The sequence below is a fragment of the Geospiza fortis genome, unplaced genomic scaffold (genome assembly GCF_000277835.1).
Source record: "Geospiza fortis unplaced genomic scaffold, GeoFor_1.0 scaffold393, whole genome shotgun sequence".
Lineage (NCBI taxonomy): Eukaryota > Metazoa > Chordata > Aves > Passeriformes > Thraupidae > Geospiza > Geospiza fortis.
This window is the reverse complement of record NW_005054738.1, coordinates 30,693-41,763: the sequence shown is the minus strand read 5'-3', so window position 1 is coordinate 41,763 and position 11,071 is coordinate 30,693. Positions and strand designations below refer to the sequence as shown.

The 11,071-nt window shown below is 44.7% G+C and overlaps 2 protein-coding genes across 2 annotated transcripts in view; one reads left to right on the top strand and one right to left on the bottom strand.

Moving 5' to 3' along the window:
* Window positions 1-3,264, top strand: part of LOXL2 (lysyl oxidase like 2) — a 79,233-nt gene extending 75,969 nt beyond the window's left edge. Inside the window, exon 15 of the mRNA XM_031065332.1 lies at window positions 2,782-3,264. Coding sequence (XP_030921192.1) covers window positions 2,782-2,861 — 80 coding nt within the window. The 3' untranslated portion in view covers window positions 2,862-3,264. The remainder of the gene's footprint in view (window positions 1-2,781) is intronic.
* Window positions 3,265-3,997: 733 nt separating this feature from the next.
* R3HCC1 (R3H domain and coiled-coil containing 1) overlaps window positions 3,998-11,071 on the bottom strand; it is a 13,622-nt gene continuing 6,548 nt past the window's right edge. The window contains 2 exon segments of the mRNA XM_031065333.1: window positions 3,998-5,124; window positions 7,820-7,915. Coding sequence (XP_030921193.1) covers window positions 4,976-5,124; window positions 7,820-7,915 — 245 coding nt within the window. The 3' untranslated portion in view covers window positions 3,998-4,975.

The following is an 11,071-nucleotide window of genomic DNA, read 5'->3' as shown; positions in this document are numbered from 1 at the left end:
ATTTGAAATGTCCCTGGAATGTCAGGGAAATCTCTGTGTTCTTGGAAAAATTTTAAATATTATCATTTGGTATTTTTCTGTTTTGGTCGTGGAAATATCAAAGCCAAACTAATTTAAGTTTGGCTTATTCCAGTATCTAAACCATGGAAAATGGAATTAACTTGGGAGCTTTTTAGGACTGCTTTCACCACAAAAAATGAATTAATACAATTCCCTGCCCAGCTCCAAATAAAACCAGCTTTGAAAATTGCCTTTTTCAAGGAATGTTTTTCCTGGAAAAAAAAATCCAGATTTTTCTCATTATTTTGTTGGGATTTTAGCAGAAAATTCTGGCCTTGCGTGTCACATTTCAGACTGTGACCTAGTTCAGGAAAGTGAAGCCCATTCCAGCTGCTGCTTGGGCTCTGCAGCTGAGCTGGGAGATATTTCTGGTTAAAAATAAAGGTTTCAACTTTCACTTTGTCCTCATTAGAGAGAAATTAGGGTTCAGTTCTGGTTCAGAGCAGAGCCCTCACACCCTCACAGGCCTTGTTGGGCCTCACTTTATTTTTTAAGCACCAAACCAGTGAAATTTGGGTAATTCAGTCTTGCAAATCCCCATCCAGCCCTCTTGGTGTGCCAGTTAGGGCGAGATTTAATTAACACTTCATTTAATTAACCCCAAACCTTTAAGCCCTTCATTTCCAGGGCGCTGGTTCCACCCAATCCCAGTGTTCCCAAGCGCTTTTCCCTGCTCCCCCTGTGCTCTCCTGGTCCTCCCAAGGGTTTTTTCCTCTCCCGGTGTTCCCAAGCGCTTTTCCCTGCTCCCCCTGCACTTTCCCAATGTTCCCAGGTGTTTTTCCCGTGCTCTCCTGGTGTTCCCAAGGGCTTTTCCCATGCTCTCCCCATTTTCCAAGGGTTTTTCCCTCTCCTAGCGTTCCCATGTTCTCTTGGTGTTCCCAAGTGCTTTCCCCTCTCCCTGTGCTCCCAAGGATTTTCCCTGTTCAGCCTGTTCTTTCCTGCTCCTCCCAAAGGTTTTTCCCTCTCCCAGTGTTCCCGAGCACTTTTCCCTGCTCTCCCCATGCTCTCCTGGTGTTCCCAAGGGCTTTTCCCATGCTCTCCCCATTTTCCAAGGGTTTTTCCCTCTCCTGGTGTTCCCTTGTTCTCTTGGTGTTCCCAAGGGTTTTCCCCTCTCCCAGTGATCCCCAGGGTTTTTCCCCATGCTCTCCCCGTGTTCCAAAGAGTTTTTTCCTTCTCCTGCTGTTCCCAAGGGTTTTTCCTGTGCTTTCCCAGTGTTCCCAAGTACTTTTCCTTCTCACGGTGTTCCCAAGTATTTTTTTCCCTTCTCGCCCTGTGCTTTCCCGATCCCAAATGTCTTCCCCGTGCTCTCCCGTGTTCCCAAGTGCTTTTCCCTCTCTTGGTGATCCCAAGGGTTTTTCCCCCATGCTCTACTGGTGCTCCCAAGTGTTTCTCCTGTGCTCTCCCAGTGATCCCAAGGGTTTTTTCCTCTCCTGGTGTTCCCAGGGGTTTTCCCCATGCTCCCCCAGTGTTCCCAAGTGCTTTTCCCTGTGCTCTCCCCATTTCCAAGGATTTTCCCCATGCTCTCCCCATGTTTCCAAGGGTGTTTCCCTCTCCCAGTCATCCCGAGTGTTTTCCCCACGCTCTCCTGGCGTTCCCAAAGGTTTTTTCCATGCTCTCCTTGTGTTCCCGAGGATTCTTCCCTCTCCTGGTGATCCCGAGTGTTTTCCTCATGCTCTCCCAGTATTCCCAAGGGTTTTTCCCTCTCCCAGAGTTCCCAATGATTTTCCCTATGTTCCCAAGTGGTTTTCCCATGCTCTCCCAGTATTCCCAAGGGCTTTTCCCTCTCCTAGTGTTCCCAAGGGTTTTTTGCTATGTTCTCCTGGTGATCCCAAGTGTTTTTCCCATCCTCTCCCAGTATTCCCAAATGTTTTTCCCATGATCTCCTGGTGATGCCAAGGATTTTCCCCGTGCTCTCCCAGTGATCCTGAGTGTTTCTCCCTCTCCCAGTGCTCCCAAGGATTTTATCCATGTTCCCAAGTGTTTTTCCCATCCTCTCCCAGTGTTCCCAAGGGTTTTCCCAACGGTTTTCCCTCTCCTGTCCCAGTGTTCCCAAGGGTTTTCCCCATTCTCTCCTGGTATTTCTAAATGTTTTTCCCATGCTCTCCCAGTGTTCCCAAGGGTTTATCCTCTGCTCTCTTACTGCTCCTGTTTTTTCCTGCTCATCCTATGTTCTCCTGGCGCTCCCAAGGGTTTTCCCCGTGCTCTCCCAGTGTTCCCAAGGGTTTTATCCATGTTCCCGAGTGTTTTTCCCTGCTCCTGCTCACCCTGGTGCTCTCTGCTCCCCCTGTGCTCTCCCAGTGTTCCCAAGGGTTTTCCCCATGCGCTCCAGGAATTCCTAAGGGTTTTTCCCTCTCCCAGTGTTCCCAAGGGTTTTTCCTATGTTCTCATGGTGATCCCAAGTGTTTTCCCCGTGCTCTTCCACTGTTCCCAAGTGTTTTTCCCATCCTCTCCCAGTATTCCCAAAGGTTTTCCCCGTGCTCTCCTGGTGACCCCAAGGGTTTTTCCCATGATCTCCCCAGTATTCCCAGGTGTTTTTCCCTCTCCCAGTGTTCCCAAGGGTTATTCCCATGCTCTCCAAGTGTTCCCAAGGGTTTTCCCCGTGTTCCCAGGCGTTTTCCCAGTGTTCCCAAGGGCTTTCCCAGTGTTCCCAAGGGTTTTCCCCGTGTTCCCAGGCGTTTTCCCCTCTCCTGCTGACCCCTGCTCTCCCCGTGGCCTCTCCAGGTGGTTCCTTCAGCGAGGAGACGGAGCAGAAGTTCGACCACTTCAGGGGACTCACAAATAACAACGTGGCTGCCCGGTAGAATTCCCACTCAGTTAAGGCAGCCAGGACTCCTGCTCCGGCCCTTCCCAACCACTGCCCCAGGACATGGAGCCTCCACCAAACTCGGAATTCCAGCTCAATCGCTCCTGGAGAAGCCTCTCCCTGCCCAGTTTAGGTGCTCGGGCCACCCCTCGGTGCCTCCTGCAATTCCAGCTCTCCTCAGCTCTTCACCATTCCAAAGATTCCTCCCACATTCTGCAGCACTCCTCGCCTCAGGCTGGGTGCCAGCCACCCAAAAGTGCCTCCATCCTTCACTTCCAAGGCGTTCTTTGGGAATTTCCAGCTCTTTCCCACTCCCAGCGCCTGTTTGTGCTGCTGCTTCCTGCACTCCTCCTCAGCACTGACTCCAGTTTGGCAAGGAAACAGAAGGAAAGGAAAAATTTTAAAAAAACAACAAAAACCAGGAAAAAAGGAGCAGCTTTTTGTGAGCAGAACAGTGAAAAGCTGAATTTAATACTGCAGTGAAACATTCGGATCCAACAACGGCCACGCTCCGGAGGGGAGCCAACGCAGAACCTGGAATTTCACAGGGAATTTCAAATGGAATTTCAATTTCACAGGGAATTTCATATGGAATTTCACAGGGAATTTCACAGGGAATTTCACAGGGAATTTCAATTTCAGAGGGAATTTAATATGTAATTTCACAGGGAATTTCAAATGGAATTTCAGTTTCACAGGGAATTTCATATGGAATTTCACAGGGAATTTCAATTTCACATGGAATTTCATATGGAATTTCAATTTCACAGGGAATTTCATATGGAATCTCATATGGAATTTCACATGGAATTTCAATTTCACAGGGAATTTCATATGGAATCTCATATGGAATTTCAATTTCACAGGGAATTTCATATGGAATTTCACAGGGAATTTCAAATGGAATTTCAATTTCACAAGGAATTTCATGTGTAATTTCACAGGGAATTTCACAGGGAATCTCATGGAATCTCCCAGGGAATCACAGCTCCCTGAAGTGACCCAGAACTCAGCAGATTCCCGGGCTGAGGCCCCTGGGCTGGGAATTCCCATCCCACAGGGCCCCTCCGCACCCACCAGGTGCTGTGCCCATGCAAGAACCACCTCCTGACTGGATATTCCATCTTTTTTTAAAGGATGAATCATCCCTGTGCACCTTGCAGAGGGAATTTCTGCCTCTCATCCCCAGGGATCTGCTCCTGTGGGAATTCCTCTGTTTGTCTGAGGACACACTTTGCCCACAGAGCTCCAATAAAAATCTTTTCCCTGGGAAAAAAAAAAAAATATCACTTCAGAAGCCCTTGGTGTATTTTCTCCTCACAATTCATGGAAGTTTGGGGGTTTTCCCCCCTCTCCTACAATCAAAGTTACCTGGAATTCCAGCTGATTCCACAGGGAATTCCAAACTTCCCCCAAATCCCCACCTCACAGGGAGGTTGTGAGGCTTAAAAATGCAGAAATATTTCGGGTATTTGTCATTTCTCCAGTGCTCCAGAGGGTTTTAACTTCCTGGCAATGGGAAAATTCCAGTTTTTCCTCAGAATTCCAGACTGGAGCAGGAGCAGAGCCTGGGGTGGGGGTGGAAGCTCATTTTAAACCCAGCTCTGGGCACACCAGCACAGGCAAATTCCGGAGGTTTTTTCCCTAATGAGCAGATCCCAACTTTCCTCACCAACAGGGAAGCTTCAGGCTCTTGAAACTCCGTAAAGAAGGAAAAAATTCCCTAAAACTTGGATTCACTGCCTGTCAGTTTTCTGGGATACCTGAACAGCAACATCACAACAAACTCGGAACAGACTTTTCAACTCCTGCCCTTGCTTAGAGTTGAATTTTGGCCCCCAAAAAAAACCCCAATTTTCTTACTCTCAATGCCTATTTTTTGTTGGAAAACGGAGCAGGAATAAGGAACAAAGAAACCACCTCGTTCCTGCAGCTGCCCCAGACGCTCTGGAAGCCCCAGCACAGAATTCCAGCACTTTCCAGGGCTCCAAAGAAACCCCACGAGAACTCCCACTCCCTGAAGGAACAGCCCCGTGGCACTGCCTGCTCTGCATGCATTTAATAGCACAGCCATGCTCATCTCTACAGCCTCGGGGTTGGGTTTTTTTGGGGTCATTCCTCCTGCTCCGAGGGTTCTGGTTGGAAATCCTCGCTCCCCGTGGGCTCCTGGTGCCGCTGCCTCCAGCCCAGGGCGTGGGACAGGAGCCTCCTGGCCACGGCTGTGTCCGTCTGCGGCCTCTCCTTCCCCACATGAAGCAGCTCTAGGGAAAAATAGAAAAACAAAAAATCAATTTACCCACCTGGGGCATGGCCAGGGAGAAATTCGTGCTTAAATCCCCCAAAAATCAGCTTTTTTTTCCCTGCTGTTTTATTCATTTATGGACATCCAGTCCTTCTATCTCGGTGAATAAATTGGGGTTTTTTTTTTCAGGATGGTGGAATTCCACGTTTTCCAATGGGATTGTTTGGTCGCCATAAAAGGTTCAGGGCTCTTCTGCTGTGTGGAAAGTTGTTCCCCATCCTCTTCCAGGAATTATTCCTGGCAAAATTCACAACATCCCATCCTTGTGAATTGGCAAAATTTCCAACATCCCATCCCTGTGAATTGGCAAAATTGCCAACATCCCATCCCTCTCCATGCGTGGAAAAACCCAGGCAATTTATCCAATTGAAACTCCTCAAAACCAGCTGCCCAAATCCTTGGAAAACAGCAAGGAAAATTTTAAAAATCTGCATTTAAAATGATATCTAAATATTTCAGATAATTTGGGAAGCCCCTTGGTCAGTGCCCTCCATCTTTTGGATTGCTGTAATTCCATCTGCAATGAAATCCACCAAAACTTCACCAAGTCCACCAAAATTTGGATTTGGGGATTAATTAATGAATCCTTTATCAAATTGAAGTTGTTATCTACACAGCAAGGGGGGGGATCTGTTTGTTTTTCCAGAAGTTTCATTAAGAGAAAAAAAAAATTTAAAAAAATTTTTAAAAGAGACACTGTCAGCTAATTAAAATCCAAATTTGTGTTTGGCAAATAATCAATTGAAACTGGATACCAACAGAATTTATGTTTAATTATAATATTTAACTAGTCATTAATTGATTAAATAATTAATTAAATGATAAATTTTAAATAACTATATTTTAGTTTAACCTGATTCAGAAGAGCGAATAAATGAAAAAAACAGATGAAGGGGAGATGCAAATAAACCAAATTTTTGGATGTTTCCTTTCAATCCAGCAGTGCTGAACCTCAGGAATTTGTCCCTGTGACAGTGTCCCTTTAAAGCACCAAAATTGGGATTTATTCTGACTGCAGTGAGCTGGAAAAACCCAGGGATTGTTGGTTCAGAGTCTCTGCTGCTGCTGAGCTTCATGGCTTTGCTTTCCTGTGCCAACTGGACCTGATCAATCTGATTGAAAGGCAATGAAATCAACCAACCAACCAACCAACCAACCAACCAATCAATAATTAATCAATCAATCAATGGTAATCAATCAACTGATGTTCATGGCTCAGCTTCACCATTCCTCCTTCCTGAATAAAATTGTGCCAACCACCAGATTGGGTTTGTCTGCTTTGGATTGCCAGGGGGAGAGGGAAGAGAAAATTCCTGGGGAATTTGATGCCAAAAAATCCCAATTCCAGCTCAACCCTTCCCTTCCAGCTGCCCAAAATCGCAGCAAATTACACCCAAAAAAAAAATTAAATTAAATCTGAATCCCAGCAAAATTCCAAACCACGGCTCAGTGCCAAAAAAAATCCATAAAAAACCCAATCGGGAAGAAAAATAATTGGTCCTGAGTGTGAATTTTCTCATGAATTTGTCATGTGGACCAGGGAGGAGTGGGAAATTTAGGAGAAATGGGGATGGATTTGGGGAAATCCAGAAATGGGGTGGGTTTAGGGAAATTTAGAAGGGGGGTGGATTTAGGGAAATGCAGGAGAAGTGGGGGTGGATTTGGGAATTCCAGGAGAAGGGGGGTGGGTGGAGAAGTGGGGTGAGTTTAGGGAAATCCAGAAGTGGGGTGGGTTTAGGGAATTCCAGGGGAAATGGGGTGGATTTAGGGAAATCCAGGAAAATTGGGGTGGATTTAGGGGAAGTCCAGGAGAAGAGGGGTGGGTTTAGGGAAATTTAGGAGATGGGGTGGATTTAGGGAATTCCAGAAGTGGGGTGGGTTTAGGGAAATAAAGGACAAGGGGTGTGGGTGGAGAAGTGATTTGGGTTTAGGGAAATGCAGAAGTGGGGTGGATTTGGGGAATTCCAGGGAACTTGGGGTGGGTTTAGGGAAATGCAGGGGAATTGAGGTGGATTTACAGAAATGCGTGGGAATTGGGGGTGGGTTCAGGGGATTCCAGGAGCAGTGGGGTGGGTTCAGGGGATTCAGGGGGAACTGGGTGGGTTCAGGGGATTCCAGGAGCAGTGGGGTGGGTTCAGGGGATTCAGGGGGAACTGGGTGGGTTCAGGGGATTCCAGGAGCAGTGGGGTGGGTTCAGGGGATTCAGGGGGAACTGGGTGGGTTCAGGGGATTCCAGGAGCAGTGGGGTGGGTTCAGGGGATTCAGGGGGAACTGGGTGGGTTCAGGGGATTCCAGGAGCAGTGGGGTGGGTTCAGGGGATTCAGGGGGAACTGGGTGGGTTCAGGGGATTCCAGGAGCAGTGGGGTGGGTTCAGGGGATTCAGGGGGAACTGGGTGGGTTCAGGGGATTCCAGGAGCAGTGGGGTGGGTTCAGGGGATTCAGGGGGAACTGGGTGGGTTCAGGGGATTCCAGGAGCAGTGGGGTGGGTTCAGGGGATTCAGGGGGAACTGGGTGGGTTCAGGGGATTCCAGGAGCAGTGGGGTGGGTTCAGGGGATTCAGGGGGAACTGGGTGGGTTCAGGGGATTCCAGGGGAACTGAGGGTGGATTTAGGGGATTCCAGGGGCAGTGGGGGGTTCAGGGAGCTGTGCCTCACTCGGTCTCTGCAGAGCCTTGACCTTGGCCTGTTTGCTGGCGTGGAGCAGGGGCCGGATCTTCAGGCAGGGGTAGCGGCGGCCCAGGGCCTGCGATGCTGCAGGGACACAAAGGGCTGGAATTAACCCCAAAATTCACATTGTGCTGTGCTGGAACCCAGGGGACATCCCTCTGCCTGCCCTGACCCCCAGGAGAACTCTGCTTTTAACCTCCATCCACGGGGAAAGCTGCCCAGGCTTTGGGATGAACGGGAATTACGAGTGTGTGAAATGGGTTGTGGTGGAGCTTAGCACAGGGTGAGGAACTTGGGGGTTTGGTATGGAAAAAGTTTAGCATGGAAAAAAAATTTAGTATGGGAAAAAAAAGTTTAGTATGGAGGAAAAAAGTTTAATGTAGAAGGAAAAGTTTAGTGTGGAGGAAAAAGTTTAGTGTGGAAAAAAAAGCTTAGCAGGCAAGAAAAAGTTTAGTGTGGAAGGAAGTTCAGTATGGGAAAAGTTTAGTGTGGAGGAAAAAGTTTAGAATGGAGGAAAAGAAAGTTTAATGTGGAAAAAGTTTAGTATGGAAAAAGTGTAGTATGGAGGAGAAAGTTTAACATGGAAGAAAAAGAAGTTTAGTATGGAGGAGAAAGTTTAACATGGAAAAAAACCTTTAGGATGGAGGAAAAAGTTTAGTGTGGAGGAAAAATTTAGGATGCAAGAAAAAGTTTAGGATGGAAAGAAAAGTTTAGTGTGGAGGAAAAGAAAATTTAATGTGGACAAAATGGTGAATATGAAAGAAAAAGTTCAGTATGGAAGAAAAAGTCTGGGATGGAAGGAAAGTTTAATGTGGAAAAAAAAGTTTAATGTAGAAAAAGTTGAGTATGGAAGAAAAACTTTAGTGTGGAGGAAAAACTTTAGTGTGGAGGAAAAAGTTTTTAGCATGGAAAAAGTTTTTAGAATGGAAGAAAAGGTTTAGTGTGCTAGAAAAAGTTTAGTGTGGAAAAGAAAGTTTAATGTGGAAAAAAAGTTTAGTGTGGAAGAAAAAGTTTGGGATGGAAAGAAAAGTTTAATGTGGGGGGAAAAAGTTTAGGATGGAAGAAAAAGTTTGGGATGGAAGAAAAAGAAGTTTAGGATGGAGGAAAAAGTTTAATGTGGAAGAAAAAGTTGAGTATGGAAGAAAAGGTTTAGTGTGGTGGAAAAAGTTTAGGATGGAGGAAAAGAAAGTTTAATGTGGAAAAACGTTTAGTATGGAGGAAAAATTCAATATGGAGGGAAAAGTTTAGTATGAAAAAAAGTTTAGTATGGAAAAAAAACTTCAGTATGGAAAAAGTTTAGTGTGGAGGAAAAATTCAGTATGGAGGAAAAAGTTTAGTGTGGAAAAGAAAGTTTAATGTGGAAAAACGTTTAGTATGGAGGAAAAATTCAATATGGAGGGAAAAGTTTAGTATGAAAAAAAGTTTAGTATGGAAAAAAAACTTCAGTATGGAAAAAGTTTAGTGTGGAGGAAAAATTCAGTATGGAGGAAAAAGTTTAGTGTGGAAAGAAAAGTTTAGTGTGGAAGAAAAAGCTTAATGTAGAAAAAGTTGAGTATGGAAGAAAAACTTTAGTGTGGAGGAAAAACTTTAGTGTGGAGGAAATCGTTTTTAGTATGGAAAAAGTTTTTAGAATGGAAGAAAAAAGTTTCGTATGGAAGAAAAGTTTTAGTGTGGAGGAAAAAGTTTAGTGTGGAAAAGAAAGTTTAATGTGGAACAAAAGTTTAGTATGGAAGAAAAATTTCAGTATGGAAGAAAACGTTTAATGTGGGAAAAAAGTTTAGTAGGGAAGAAGAAGTTTAGTATGGAGAAAAAACTTAAATATGGAAGAAAAAGTTTAGGATGGGAGAAAAAGTTTAGTGTGGAGGAAAAGGTTTAGTGTGGAAAAGAAAGTTTAATGTGGAACAAAAGTTTAGTATGGAAGCAAATGTTTAGGATGGGGAAAAAACATTTAGGATGGGGAAAAAAGTTGAGGATGAAAGAAAAAGTTTAGTGTGGAGGAAAAGGTTTAGTGTGGAAAAAAAGTCCAGTGTGGAGGAAAAAGTTTAGGATGGAGGAAAAAAGTTTAGTATGGAAAAAGAAGTTTAGTGTGGGAAAAAAAGTTTAGTGTGGGAAAAAAAAATGTTTAGTATGTAAAAGGTTTGGTGTGGAAGAAAGAGTTTAGGATGGAGGGAAAAGTTTTGGGTTTTTAGAATGGAGGTGGGTAGGAGTCAAGCTGGAGGATTCTGGGCGCTGTCTGATCTCCTTGTTCTTCATCTGCTCCATTTCCTGCAGTGCTGGGGGCACAGGGGGATTCATTAGAAAGAACCAGAAGCAGATGTTGGACAGACAAATAATGAGTTATTGCTAGGGAGGTAGAAATAAAATTGGTAGGAAGGCAGAAATTGGACAGAACAGCTTTAAAAGACCTCGAATGTGGGTCTGGTGACTTTTGGTGCCTTCTCTGTACCCTGAGTCTGAGGTGCACACAGAGTGCTGAGCTTTTCATAAGGGAAAAATAAACAACAACCTGAAGAGTGAAATCCCAAAAATCCCATCCACCCCTCACTCCTAACACGAAACTCTTTCAAGATCTCCCCATCAAAACAAAACCACAGAAAAAGCACAAAATCACTCCGTGATCTCAGCATTTGCTCAAGGCTTGGACCAAAGCAGCTGAAATCACGGTGGGAAGAATTCCCCATCAGGAATAACCCCAAAAAAATTAGAAAAAATGTTATTTTAGGAGAATCTTGGCACTTTTAGGGGAAATCCCAAACGAAAGAGCAGAACCTGTTGGGACATGAGAGGAACCGCTCCAGGGCTGGCTCTGAGCTGCACTTGGGGTGTTTGTTCCCCCCAGGAAAATGAGTTTATCCAGATTTATGAGTTTTTATCCAGATTTATGAGTTTTTATCCAGATTTATGAGTTTTTATCCAGATTTATGAGTTTTTATCCAGATTTTTGGTGCCATCCCCCTCCCAATATCCCTGCGAGGTGATTGGAATATTTTCAAGTCATGAAAGACAAAAAAATGAGAAAGAAAAGTGAAAAGCCACTTGATTCTCATTATTCTTTGTAGTAATTTCTAGGAGTGCACACAGCTGCACCCAAGGCAATTAAAAACCACATCCCAGCCCAGAAATTCCAGCTTCCCAAAACCCTTCCAGGATGGAAAGGAATAGGAAAAATAAAATAATAAAATAGAATAAAATAGAATAGAATAAAATAAAATAAAATAAAATATAAAATAAAATTATATA